Source organism: Ruditapes philippinarum, unplaced genomic scaffold (genome assembly GCF_026571515.1).
Source record: "Ruditapes philippinarum isolate M1 unplaced genomic scaffold, ASM2657151v2 ctg10939_1_1_1_1, whole genome shotgun sequence".
In the NCBI taxonomy this organism is placed as follows: Eukaryota; Metazoa; Mollusca; class Bivalvia; order Venerida; family Veneridae; genus Ruditapes; species Ruditapes philippinarum.
The window spans coordinates 2,501-17,852 of record NW_026856382.1 but is presented as its reverse complement, the minus strand read 5'-3'; the positions used below and the strand labels follow the sequence as shown (position 1 = coordinate 17,852).

Below are 15,352 nucleotides of genomic sequence, written 5' to 3'. Positions count from 1 at the left end.
AAATTTACCAGATATCTTCCTTGGTAATTTGTTAATTTACCTACTTAAGGTAGTACACCCCTAATGCACTATCTCCACTTTAAAGAGTATTAAATAGGCTAGAATCACTGTAAAGTGTATTGAAACTGAAGGGCGTGGGTTCGACCCCAAAAGTGGCAATTTTGTTTCTTTTCTTTTTTTCTTTTTAACACTTTTTATTAATCTCTCAGATCCCTAATGGAAGAAATAGTGTTTCATTTTAACTATTGAATTATTGTAGGTATTTATTTACTAAATAATGCCAAATTTAATAGCAAATATGATACCAGATATTTTCAAAGTTTAATAAAATAAAAACTACACTGTAAAAGTATTTTATATTTTGCAAGACCAACCAATATACATTTAAGAAAATTTAAGAAAACTTTGGAAACTGCCCCTTATTGTGGAATTTTTTAGGGATATTTTAAATAAGGCTTTTTACATAGGGAAATGGTCAAATAAGTGTTAAAAGTGGTTGGGGTAGAGTTACATTTTTATACATATCAAAAGCATTTCGTTTAAACGCAAATCATTTTGCTTATTTAATTTGTAACCTAAATGTCATTATTTGTTTCTTAACAATGAGCAATAGGAAACATTTTTCATAATGATGAACTCCGCCAATTAAACTCAACTCTGCGAGTGTTGAGTACATTGAAGCAGGACTGTTTTGAAAACGTTTATGATAAATGGGTTGCCCCACACTGGCAGTGCATCGCGAAACACGGTGAATACTTTGAAAAACATTTTTAAAAATCTTATAACGTCATGACGTTTATGACGGCGTGCGCCGGGTATGGATAGGTAGCATTCTTTAACTTTCGATAACTTGGTCAATTTTGGAGGTTTTTTTATTTTATTTCGCAAAGACACACATAAAAGGTGTATTGACTTTTCCTTAGCTGGAGGACTGTATTGTATTATAATTGATTGAGTAGCAGACTTTGTCTACGATATTTTGGGACAACCCTCGTAAATCAACCCAAGAAAGTCATTTTATCCGATACATCACTTATATACAATCCCGTACACCATTTATATAGAAAGTCCTTTTATCCAAAATATCAGTTATTTATAACTTAAGTCATTTAATATATTTTTTATTTTCACAAGCTAAATTAATGTGTTTAAATATACGTAATTCTTTTTATTTATTTAATTGACTGTTTACAATAATCGATCACCCCAGTCAGACTCTAAACAGTAAAACATTTAATTAAAAGTTATACTAAATGGAATATATTTGACTATGCTTCTTTCTCCTTACACGGAGTAAATGTACAATTTAAAAGGCATTAAATCAGCGTATAGAATATCATGGCATTATTGTTTCTAATAAATTATTCATATCCTAACATTATAATGCATGCTGTGGTTTTTATTGTCGCTATCAGACTGTGCTTTCTACTGTAATAGAAAAGATAACATTTCAATATTTACTGCGAAGAAACACTAAGTTGTTTACAATGAATAGTTTCTAAATTATTTTTAAAAAGAGACAGACAAAAGTCACAGAATAAATCTTAAAACTTGTAAAACAAAACGATATACTGATGACAATTCAGCTGTTAAAGGTCTCCAACATATTTTATGATAGAATAAATATATTCTGAAAAAGTTATCCATGTTGAAGGATTTATCTTATGACCAAGTCCTATCTGATCACTTGGTTGCTAAAATATCTTTATTGAACGCAGCTACAAAAGGAAAGTCCCGCGAACCGGATTTGAACCAGTGACCTAAGGATGACAGAATAACCACTACAGTCCTCCGCTCTACCAACTGAGCTATCACGGGATTGACGTACATCAAATGAAAATTTCTTCATTCGTAATATACCATTACATTACATAACATAAAAGTTATTACGCATTAAATGTTATAACATTCATAGCAATATCAAGTTGCATATTATACAAACATATAAAGGACAGGGACATGGTAAAATATTTTTTTTGAGTATTCTGTAAAAATATGTCTTACATTTCAACATTTTCTGTGATAAGGTGAACATTAATATTAAATCACTTCTGTAGTCTTGGACGTATAGCAGATAAGAAGCTTTATAAATAAATTTTACTAACATATATAGTTTTTTAACAGAGTCTAAAGTTATAGGTGTAATAAACTTTTGTTTTGACCGCCAATGACAAAAATAAAGACTGAAATAGGTTTTTCGTAAATCATTATATGTTTGGCACACAGGGAGGAAATGATACTCGTTTCCTTATAACAAACATATTATTAAACTATTTCGTCATATGTAATAACATTATATCAGAGAAAAATATCACGTTTGTAACATTTGCGCTACTATCAAATAAATGATTTTCGGATTAATACTTACGTGCTAAAAATTAAAATGTTGAAAAAATAGAAAATAAGTTAAACTATATTTTAGAAAAATTTTCAACTCTCGTGTCATTAATTGTTTCTTTTTTCATCATTGGCTTATAAGTACATCTATAAAGTCATTTATATGTGCGGGAAATGCTCTTCAAAATGAAATATATTTAAAAACAGTGTTACAAAAAGAAAGTCCCGCGAACCGGATTCGAACCAGTGACCTAAGGATGACAGGATAACCACTACAGTCCTCCGCTCTACCAACTGAGCTATCACGGGATTGTTAGCAATAAATACTAGGTTGGTAAGATGGTTATGGTTTGTCAAATTATTTATGATCTACAACTATTTGTGATATGATAATGCCAAATATAATGACGGTGCTAGGGGCGGTAGACATGTTGCACTAATTAATTCGACAATTTGTTTTTCTCACGTACGAGGTTTCTATTCAACTGAAACATTAAGTTTATCCTACGCGACTGGACTTAATAAGATTCCCCGAAACTTCTTTTCTAGTTTCAACTTTGAAATAATTGCACATAAACTATGAAGCTTAACACTTTATAGTTTATTGTACAAATAACACCCATACAGCCTGTGTATTATTATTTCATTTTTTTTTCAATGTATATTACAGTTATAAAAGCAAAGTATATTAATTCGGAAAGATCTATCGATGTTGGAGACTTTGAATTATTTCATAACATGTTCAAAGGTGAATGTAAAAGTTTCCAAAATGTTTCGGAATAACTTTTGTTTCATTCAGAACCATTAGGCTTAAAAGCCCATGAGGCATAAATATACAAAACTTTATGACGAACAGTTTATAAATGTTATAATAATTTCATGATAGAAATGTATCTTATAAGCATAATTTCTTACTTTGAAGAAAGTTTTATCTAATTTATTTTACCTTTATGATCAAAATTATAATATATGGAACTAAATTTCAAACCATCAAAGCTATGCAAGAATGATATAAACGACAGGCTAGTCTTGATGAAACCATTTTGAGGGAATTTATTATCAAGTCTGAGATATGAGCATATTTCTCTTCATTATCTCGTGTTTTTTTTCCATTTTGTAGTGAATCACTTTATTTATGCAAGAATTAGAACTTTTATGTTTTTTTGGCTTTTGAACATTGAACAGTGAAGTTCTTTAACATCCTTGTAAAAATGGACACTAAGTATACTTTGAAATATACCGTTTGTTTTAAACAAGTACTTCCTTTCATGGTCTAAGCATTGAACAATTTATCACTTTAAGTAAAGTGTACACAAAAGACCAACACAAATACGTTTGTTGTTTTCATTTCTAAATATCAATGACAGTTCTATAAATTCTTTTAAAAATCTATCCATTTCTGAGACCCTATTCTGTTTTGTGACATGTTCATATTTGAAGGTATAACAACTTTCTAAATATCTGATATACATTTGTACGAGGAAACATTTAGAAGGAATGCCGGTATTTCTTCTATATTGTTTGGATAATTAAGATATATGAATTCTTCATAAGTCTGCAAGTTTGATATAAATGAAAGTTATGATTTATTCGGCTAGTCTTGATGAAACCATTTTGAGGGAATTTATTATCAGGTCTAAGATATGATCACAAATATTAAGCGAAGTTCTGTGACAGAAAACGTCTTACATTCTCTGTTGATATAAAATATGATTATAAGGAGATGTTGACTGTCACAGCATTTGGTAAAATAGTGATACATTAAGGAAAGAAGTCCACTTTATGTCCTATTTCTGATGTTCATACTAGAATTGCACCAGATCTTTTATGTGACTAAACTAATATAGGGCAAAGTTACGCAGAATAGCATGTGATGTCAAATGTAATATTATCAGAGACAATGTAAACATTTAAGGTAGGTTGTTGAAACAGATAAATATAGAGTTGACCTATGATATGAATATCATTGTAGGATCAATTGATATTAGTTTATAATATTTAATCGTTTCATCTGTTTTATTCATTTGTACATTTGCATAAAAATAATAAACATGTGTAATAAATTCTTATTTAGTGTGACTTTTGGTTTCAGGGACATTAAGTTTCGAACATTGAACACCGTTTAAGCCGGTGCTAGGGAGCTAGGGAGCATGACAGATGTTGTACTTTAACATTTTATCTCTCATGAACAGACTCAATTTAAACCGAATCTGCAACATTTCCATTGAGTGGATGGAATCTCCCATTTTTCAGATTTTTATAGACTTATCGTTCCGGGTGCTGAATAATTTATAATTATGTTTTAAAAAAATGATCTTTTGTTTATCATTTTCAAAAAATCCAACTTAATAAATCTTTATTAAGAGTTGTAGAAATATATAGATATTCACAATCAATGTGACGTGTTTTTATTTTTGTTGTTTTGCAATGTATGACTTATTTACTGTATTATCACACTAAATACATAAGCATAATTTTGCATATTGTGAATTGCTATTGGTAATTTTTATGAATGTTTAAGTCTGGACGAATTATAACTGTCACTTATTTTGTCGACTTTGTCTTACCCAATCCATATTAAGACCATATACTCTCCCGTATGTATAATTGTATCAATTACTCGTATACATGTATATTTTATAACTAAATTGAAAATATGGTAAACATGTCAACATAAAAGAATCCGACAGATTTTATAAGGCTCTATTGCTTTGATAATGTACCTTACATTTATGTCGATTCCCCAAAGATATAAGGGCGCAAATGCCCGCCACTGCAAAAAGGTGGCAACTGTCCGAGGGGGGCAAAAACAGAAATAAATAATATACATGTAAATCTGAAGTTTTTTTCCTCATACATTGTTTTTCTTACAACATTTTATATTTAAGATATCATAATCTCAATATAGAAACAAAAGGAAAATGACTAATCTCGTTGTATTTAAATGTTAATTTGATGATACATGTAATTAGTTAACGTGATATTTCACTTAGATATTATTTATACTATTTACTACAAATAGTAATTCCATTTAGCTGTCAATCCCGTGATAGCTCAGTTGGTACAGCGGAGGACTGTAGTGGTCCTTCTGTTATACTTAGGTCACTCGTTCGAATCCGGTTCGCGGGACTTTATTTTTGTAAATGGTATATTTCTCTTCTCCATGTAGACAATTTTGTTCATTACAAATACATAAAATTATACACTCAGATTCAGTTTGCTTTATTAGTAAATGCAATATATCCCATACCCTCGCACCGCTATTATCAAAGATAAACATCGGTGGAAACAAAGTACTAAACTTATTATTATTATGACACAACAACGTAATGGATTGGCAAAATATACAAATAATGTCAGAAAGAAATTGCCTAGTTCTGATACTAAGGGCCAGTATGATATTACTATATTTTGTTTCAATTTTTTTAAATGCATACCTTTACATTCCTTCTTACCAGTGGCTCTTTCACATTTTGGTGATCCGTTTAAATTAAGAGTCATTGACACTCCTGTTGTGGAACCATCAAATAAGTTAAATTGTGTATGAAAAGATTCTATATATTATTCATCTGCCATTTTGTTACTTTTTATAGCATTTTTATTGCTTTTAAAAATGTGATATGTTTATTTTAACCAAGAAAGTTATTACTCATACGCATTACTGTATTTCTTCGATAAAAATGCGTTGCCTAATTCTTTATAAACATGTTTAAATTACTTTAAATAAATACTTTTATCTCACCTAATAAAAATATTGTCCCGCGAACCGGATTCGAACCAGTGACCTAAGGATGACAGAATTACCACTACAGTCCTCCGCTCTACCAACTGAGCTATCACGGGATTGACAACACCAATAAAATAACTATTCGTAGCATACAAATATATAATGAAATTATATATATAATGAAATTATATCGATGGTAAATTTCAACTTATGATCAAGTTGATATTTACAATAGAATAAGACTCATCGTTTTCCTTTTTGTTGCTACTATTAGATAGATATTCATACATTTATATAAATTGTTTGAATAATAGAAACAAGAAGTTAAGCCATTTACCGATAAAAGTTTTATTCATGTCATTCGACCAGTATGAAGTACAATGAAATACGGATTTTAAAGAATTAATATAAACAAGTTTGATTTTATCTTCTATATTTTGTTTAGTTTCAATTGACTTTAACGCATGTAAAAAGAAACACTAAGACATATAATAACAAAAATATTAAGTCCCGCTAACAGGATTCATACCGACAGAATAACCACTACAGTCCTCCGCTCTACCAACTGAGCTATCACGGGATTGACGTTCAACAAATAAATATTTCTTCATTCGTAATGTACCATTACATTACATAACATTATAGTTATTACGCATTAAATGTTATAACATTCATAGCAATATCAAGTTGCATATTATACAAACATACAAGTTAAATGTTGATGCTGCACATCAAAGACGCCGCCAAATGATGTGAACAGTCACAGGTAATGTAAAAAATCATAGTTGAAAATCGTTCTCTATTACAGTTGAATATCCGAAACACTTATTAATTTTTTCTCCATGTTCTTGGTATGTGTCTGAAATTCTGAAGTGTTTGTCTGTTGCGACAAAGATTGAAACGTCTGGTCGAAGCAAAATAATTTTGGATAACAAGTGAAATTGAAATAATTGGTAAACTTAAAATAAATTCAAGACAATATCTGCCGAGAATTTGTCCATTTAAATATTGGTGCAAATTGCATAATGTTCGAATGATTTTGAGGACGAACTGTCTGTTATTTTACAAATAGCGAAAACATGTCTTTAATATCAAATAATAGTTATGAATAAATTGATATAATCAATTATTTGATACGTATTATTTACTTTTTCTATAAAAGATTGAACTACTTGAATAAACAAAAGATTGCATGTTCGTCTAGAATCTAGGTATTGGACCACAAAATGTTATAAAAGATCTAGGCAAAAGAGCACAATCGTCGGTCACAGAATCCTTCAAAATAACCTATTATACCGAAGTGAATCACGTTAACTATTGATCAAATTTACATTTTAAATACAACAAGATTAGTCATTTTCCTTTTCTTAATATAATTAGATTAACATGCTTGTAGTTTAAATATAAACTGGTTTAAGGGAAAAATCGCATATTATTGATTTCTGTTTTCATCATTTGCTCCTGTTTATATAAGATCCATTTTTGTATTCTTTAGCTTGAAAGTTTCTTTATATCATTCACTAAAGCCAATGAACAGTATTTTTATGCCTTTCGGCACATTGAATATATCGATTTGATTTTTATGTTTCCGTATTTTTTTACAATACATTAACTTTCAATCAAACAAAAAACAATATCAATTTTAACATTCATAAAAACTTTGGATTTGGGTTTCTCAAAGTTGAATTGGATTTCTTTATAACCTCGAGTTTCAATCATGCGTAAAACTATCAAGAATTTTAATGATATATAATAACACGGATTTATATTACATAATGTAATATAAATCCGTGATAATAATAACATATGAATCATAAATTCAGTCCATATTTCCTTTATTTTTATTTTATTATTAGCATATTTTCATGACACTCCCTATATGTAGTTATTATATGAGTATCTGATATAATTATAAATACAGGAGAGAATATGAACACTTGTCTTTAATATGTATTGGGTAATTAAGACAAAGTCGGCAAATTGAATGACAGTTATAATTTGTTCAGACTAAAAAAAAAAATCACAAAAATTACCAATAACAATTCAAAATATGCAAAAATATACTATATTTATTTAGAAAAGAGGTAAAAAAGTGTGTGATATTACAATAAATGCAGTCATACATTGCAAAAAGGAAGAGAAAAAAAACAGGTTACATTGATCATGTATATTTAAATATTTCTAAAATTCTTAATAAAGTTAGGTTTGATTTTTGGAAATTAATAAACAAATGATACATTTATTAAGATAAGTATGAATTATTCAACATCTGGACCGGATGGGCCTATAAAATTCTGAAAAAAGGAGATTCCATCCACGCATTGGAAATGTTGCAGAATCGTTTTTATCGAGTCTGTTCATGAGTCTGTTCAACATCTCTGACGCCCCCTAGCACCGTATGTAACATGTATGCAATATGCCTGATATGACATAAACATTTCTTATTGTTTTTCCTTTATTGCCTTAAATTTTTTGTTACGTTGCTTATATTATTGTTACATGTGTAAATTGTCGATATCATTTCCATTTCATGTTTATTTATGCGTAAGCGAATGAAATCTTCATTCCTGTTTCAATCAGTTTGAATTTGTTATGACAGCACTGAGACATATTGTCGTCAAATTTCACGACAATATCTGTAAAGTAACTGTAGAACATTCATATAATTCAAGACAGAAATGTGAAGCTTGGAATAAATTTAAAAGTGTTGTCATGGCAACACATTAGAGACATCAAATATACTTGAACAAATTTTGAGATTTCTGAGCATTTACCATTGACAGGCTGATTGTCGACGATAATTCTTCTTTCCATACATTCTGAAAATATATGTTATAACGCATTGACTTATTATTTGCCTGGGAAAATTGTTTTGTTCCTGAATGTCACTATTCAGACAATGGATAAAACATATCGCTAACATATCAAACAGGATAAACAAGGAATATTTATCATGCATTGTAAAGGCGACAGGCATTATTATTTCTAAGTCAACAATGAATAAAATTAATATATTCTATACTATTGATATTTGTTCTCCGATCTTTAAAAACATATTAATATTTCATGGCGTAAATGATACCATTCGTGTTGAACATGTCAATAGTTAATCAGATGAAACCACAATTTAGAATATAAACATTTCAGATATCGAGATTTACAGAAGTCAGATATTGATTGCGATAGGTTATCGTTGAGTTAAAAAATATATTCCGTTGGAAGACTAGTGAATAATATTCATCCATATATTTATATTGTGACAGACAATGACATTTCCATATGTGATCCACCCAAACGTTATAATACATGCATATGAGCTAGTTAAATTAATGCTCACTCACAGATTTTGTTGTCTTTTCGTTTCCTTTTACCTGATACATGTAATGAACTGTATTTCTTTATAACAAGCCTCTTGAACTTTAAATTAAAGAAGCTTAATTCTTTGCCTCAAATAGATTAAGGCATGTGATCACGCAAGAAAAAGTTTTATATTTGTCATAAATTTTATTTTCTGTAGAGACCCGTTAAAATGGTCGTGCATTTTACAAATGACTTTGTTGGATTAAAATATTAGTACAACTATCAATTATAGATTAAGGCATGTGATCACGCAAGAAAAAGTATTATATGTGTTATAAATTTTATATAGTACAACTATCAATAGAGAGTGACGATCTCCGGTAGTAGACGCCAACAACATTCAGAAACATAGAACCGGGGCGAAGAAAGGAAGAGGTTAAGAAGGGCATAGATAGGAGGTGGGACTGGGTGAAGTTTCGAAGTTACAGGTTTTTTTTGAATACCGTTTAGAATAATAATATCTGTCATATATTGCGGTCCGGATCGAAATATCCCTTCCGAGGGGACCCGCCCAATGGGCGATAACGAGGCTAGCTAATGAATCATATAATGTGTCTTCTAACATGTAAACTTCGGGTATATTTTCTTATCTTAAATTGTTAAATAGTGTTTAACAAGTAAATAAAAACAATAAAAAAATGTCACTAACCGTAGTTTACCTAAGCTTTACTTTTGTATAAGTACTTTTGCAAACATCCTTATTGTATATCTTAATGTGTGTGTCTCAGCATAATATTGATGTTCACGATATAAAAACATTTTCTCACGTGTATATCGAAAACGTTATTAACACTTTTAAACTCGCTGCAAGATTTAATGGAAAATTGTTGATATATTTTTATTGTCACATAAAGACATTCCTGATATTATAAAGCTCACTGATAGAAGCTGTTTTATATTCTATAGGTGACATTGTGCTAGAGCTGATTTAAGATTGATAACCAATTCTAATGATATATGCGTGCTGATTTAATTGAATATTGACATGTCTTTTAATCCGTAAAGGCACGTCAGGTAGAACGTGTTACATATGTGAACAGAATTTCCTCATGAAAGATATAAACTTTTTATTTTAGATGGTTTGAAAAGTATGTTTGCAGCTACCTAACGTTACTAACCTTTTTTTTTAAAAAAGGGGAAAAAAACGTTGTAAATCCCTGCATATTATATATCAGATAAAAATCCATATTTGCATTTATAACATGTTAGGGAAATACAAGTATCTAAATCACTTATACTCTAATATGTTCGTGTTTGTGATTTTAAATGAGAAAATACGTGAACATTCTGCTTATCTGAACTAAAACTGTGTTTTTGTAAAATTATTCATTGATGTAACAATTTAAACAATATACAATTTGTGTATGATCATTATTCAAAGATCTCAGCCAATACACCAGATGTTCTTTTGTTCTTCCAGCAGTCTCCATTGAAATATCTTGTGTTACATTAACGCTATGAAATAAGTTATACAAATGCTGGTTTATATTACTGTATTATCACTCTTACGATATGTTGCCTGCTTTTTAAATTTACATTTTGACGTCTTATCTGTGATATGCAGGCTTCATAACCTCAGATCTCCTTTCAAAATTCCATTTTAATTAGTTCCGCCCATTGTTTTCTCGTTTAGGACACAATCATTCTTTTACTTGGGGACGCTACGCCGCTTTTCATGGAATGACACTACTTTGTCACATTGAAGGTTCCATGATAACCGCGCACATCTGCGGATGTTTCTAAATTTAAATTTTCACCATTGTCGTGTTAAATGTTGAATTCTGCTTAAGCCGGTGCTAGGGGGCGTGGACAGTAACTTGCACTTACAGTACCGTCCATGAACAGGCTCAATCAAACCGAGCCTGCAACTTTTTCAATTTTGTCGTGTTGGACTTTCTTTAGGGATTCTGTTTTTTCTCTATTTTATAGAACAATCTTGAGTCTTTTCGAATATGTGAACCCAAATAATAGATACACAAATCCCTCCACAATTGTTTTGACCATGATTATGAATTGTTTTGTACATATATGATTAAAAACAACTGATTTCATATTTAATTTTTGTATTAATAACATTTTCATAGTTATAAGATTGTTACAAGAATAAGTTAGCCAATATTAAAGCCAGGAATTTCCTCGCATGTTGTCGTGTTGTACTCGCAATATAAACCTTTCTCACATAGAAAAGTGGGCGGGTAAAGCCGGTAGTCAACTTCACATACTTCACCAAGACCTGAAATATAGGACGGAATTGCTTTAATGCAGTGAATGGGGCCCATGAAAATGTAGGAAATCAAGAAACATACGATTTAGCAAAATACGCATATATTCTACACAGTACAAACTATCAACGTTGGAGTTAAAATACAGTATCAGGAGACAATAGCAATAGGACAATGCTGTGTAAAGGACATTCATTTGACGTTATGTACCAGAGATACTAATACTTGCATATTACTAAATATATTTCATACTTTATACTATACATATACGTACCGACTTCCGTGAAACATGCTTCACAACATCCACAATAACCACCACCCATCTTTACAGTTCCCTGACAATTTTCACGGTCTACTACCTCACACTTTACCGTGTTACAATGAGGAAACTGACAAATAAGTCCAGTTGTTACCATAGCAACGGCTAATACAACCACAATCAGTGCATATATTCTTTCATTCATCTTTGGCCCTATTTTCATCTTAACGATGAAAGATAAATGTGATACTTATATACCTTTAAAGGTCAACTTTCGTTGTTTCAAAACTGATAAGATCGTTTACGCCGCTGAACAAAAATAAAATGCAGTTCAAACACGTATCGAAGTAAAATGTGTTTAGACGTAGATTTATTTGATTCACTAAGATATTTGGTCATTTAGCATTTCGTAAAATGGTTTGCACTTCCCTATAACATGCAATCTATAGCTTTAAAGATTTGACAAATAAAATGGCTCCTCGTTACCGTAAACAAATTTGACAACTTTAAAAATCTGATAAAAATGTTAACCTATATAAGTAAAACAAAACCTGCAACATCGCTATCCACCATCCATTTTGATAGTTCCGATGCAGTTATATTGATATACCTGTCAAAATGCACAGTTTGACAATGAGGAAAGTCCATTCAAATTCAAGAAAAAACATTTGTTACCACGGCAAATCACAATGTTATCAAAATATGCGCCCTAATTTGGAACTCTATAGATATGCGTTACTCTGCTTGGAAACTATATGTTTATTCACATATTAGACATTTTATGATAAGAAACTATTTAATGCAGAGGAATCGTTGACAAAATGACATCAAAGGTGTCAAGGTTACGTTATTTATAGTTTACTTTAGCACAAATTGCTCAACGGTCAATTTGTACGATAACATGTCGATAGTTGTTCATTGTTTCTATTGTCCACAAATTTGTTTTATATATACTTGTAGACAGAATGGAACCTAATCCATAAGTCTCTTCAAAACTTCGTATGGTTTTAGAATAGGATATTAGAAATATTTAAGCAAAAGTAGTAGGTGGTAGTCGGTCTGTTCTATATGCTTACATCATGCAAATTTTACAGTATAAGATGAACAATTTCCAACAGTTTTGCCTTCAAACGAGTATAATAATGTTAATAATGATAATGAAATATACAAGTATGATTGATGTACACATTTTCAAAACTGTATTTTCAGGAAAAGATGTCTCACGTTTTTTGCTTGATAAATTATTATTCCCAGTAAAAGGCTCTACAGTATTCATTACATTTATTGCGTTTTGATGTATTCGAAAATCTATAAATAGTATTAACAAATAAAAATCTGATGACGATGAGCACAAAGAAAGAATTATTTTTTCGGCGTTTAAAAGGCATTTTTGGGTCGTTAATATCATTTGTCGGTAAAGACATGCCTACCTATATACTGGATATAAGTTTGTTCAGTTTGTTTGACTATTTCTATTACATAAATGATAACTTTTAGCCTTTATTCGACACTGAGTAAATTACGAAACTATAAATTTGTTTGTAGAAAATGTTTTTGGTTTGTATTTGTTTTATATTTCAAGTCAAAAACATTGATCGTTGATGAAAATGTGATTTTCGGTTTTACAAAATATAAAACATTTGATGAAAAAACTTTTATCAATAAAGACCGAAGATATTAACGCAGCTGGAAATGTTGACTTCAGGCCCTTGTTGCTGGGTCGTGTTGGGGTTGCGTTCATCGGAAGCCGCATTTCCTTGTTGATCTTGTTTATCAGATTTCATAAACTTCCTTTATTTATTTATTCCTATGAAATTCCATGAAAACAAAGTGAGTAAAATAATTGAATTCTTAACCGATGCTGTGTCTTTAATCAATATATATTTCTTGCAGCGATTTTTATAAAGGTACATTCAAAGCATTAAATGTAAGAAATTCCATATTTTTTATTTTCCGCATATGTTAAAAGTTCAATGAATTAATTTCATAGCGTAAATGAAACCAGATGTTTCAACGGAGACTGCAGGCAGAACAAAAGAATATCTGGTGTATTTTCAGAGATCTATACAGAATTGTCATACATATATTGTCTTATTTGTAACAATGATACTTGATTTAACAAACATACTTTCACTTGGTCAGATTACAAAAGATATAATAATAGCTTCAGCAGAATGTTGATACATATTTTTTTCTTTCACGAACTATGTCAGCTGGAAAATATTTTTAGTTTTTTTCCAAATATGTTTATTAATGCAAGAGGAGCATTTTTATCCGGTATTTTGTCTTCAAGAAGAGATTTATTGTGGACAACATTTTATGAGGTAAAAGTAATACAGTAATTGTGTAATCTTTTTTTCCATGATCAATATATACATATATATGCTACATAACTGCATGATAAAGTGTTCAAGTCAGAAAACCTTAAAAGTCTTAAACCCAACCATAACAGAACAGTTCGCTTTGCTGATAAGCCTCATTAAAGCAACATGTAAGGCAAATGTTAACATATTTAATACTTTTCTATAATTACGAGCCTTTAAGGATAAAAAGACATGTCAATAATCAATTAATACAGCTCGCATTAATCAGAAGAATGGGTTATCAATTTTACATCGGCTCTAGCACAATATCACCTATAATACAGAAACCAGCTCCTGTCAGTAAGCTTTATAAATGTATTGTGTGACATTAAACAATTTCCAACAGTTTTCCATTAAATCTTGCAGCGAGTATAATAGTGTTAACAAAGATTTTGATATACACAGGAGAAAACGTTTCTTTTATCGTGAAAATCAATGAAATGCTGAGACACATTAAAATATAACATTACGATGTTTGAAAAAATGTTTAAATAAAAGTAAAGCTTGAGTGAACAACGATTTAATGACATTTTTTTACGGTGAAGTAAATTTGTTTTTTATTTACAATAGCGGTTATACCCGGAGTTAGATGTTATGTATATACTGGATTATTCATAATAGGGAGATAATTTAGTGACTGTGTTACACAACAGGACAGGGAAAATAAAGTAGTACAGTTAAGAATATGTATTTGAAAGGAGGTTTAACAATTAATTTGTGTTTATGTATTCAAATAGGTAAGTGAAGTATGATCATTTGTCTGTACGTTTAAGGTTTAGAAAGTAACCCATATATGTTTCAAAATATGCAACTTTTCAATGTTCGTTGTGAAAGCGAATCGTATTAAATAAATCAGTCGTTGAAGAAGTCATGAAAATATTCAGGTTTGCAAAATGATCCTCATTTTGTTCGTGCATTCTAAAATTAAATAGATTTCTATGAATTTCAATGTCAGAAAAACACAAAATGTTATTAAGATAAATACGCCCTATCCATCCATTCATGCAAATACATACATACATACATACATGCAAATAGATAGATAGATAGATAGATAGATAGATAGATAGATAGATAGATAGAT

At 30.1% G+C, this 15,352-nt stretch overlaps 1 protein-coding gene and 3 non-coding genes across 4 annotated transcripts; all 4 read right to left on the bottom strand.

Annotated features, from left to right (window-relative positions):
- Positions 1-1,732: 1,732 nt before the first annotated feature.
- On the bottom strand, positions 1,733-1,818 carry Trnay-gua (transfer RNA tyrosine (anticodon GUA)). The gene is given in 2 exon segments: positions 1,733-1,768; positions 1,782-1,818. It is a non-coding gene; the product is annotated as a tRNA-Tyr (tRNA).
- Positions 1,819-2,560: 742 nt separating this feature from the next.
- Trnay-gua (transfer RNA tyrosine (anticodon GUA)) lies at positions 2,561-2,646 on the bottom strand. Its single transcript is given in 2 exon segments — positions 2,561-2,596; positions 2,610-2,646. It is a non-coding gene; the product is annotated as a tRNA-Tyr (tRNA).
- Positions 2,647-6,094: 3,448 nt separating this feature from the next.
- Positions 6,095-6,180, bottom strand: Trnay-gua (transfer RNA tyrosine (anticodon GUA)). The gene is given in 2 exon segments: positions 6,095-6,130; positions 6,144-6,180. It is a non-coding gene; the product is annotated as a tRNA-Tyr (tRNA).
- A 5,290-nt stretch (positions 6,181-11,470) lies between these two features.
- LOC132746333 (uncharacterized) lies at positions 11,471-12,119 on the bottom strand. The gene is made up of 2 exons (XM_060735446.1): positions 11,921-12,119; positions 11,471-11,657 (listed from the first exon to the last, which is right to left on the bottom strand). The coding sequence occupies exons 1-2, from the start codon at positions 12,108-12,110 to the stop codon at positions 11,533-11,535; spliced, it is 315 nt and encodes a 104-aa protein (XP_060591429.1). The 5' UTR covers positions 12,111-12,119; the 3' UTR covers positions 11,471-11,532.
- Between the last annotated feature and the right edge of the window lie 3,233 nt (positions 12,120-15,352).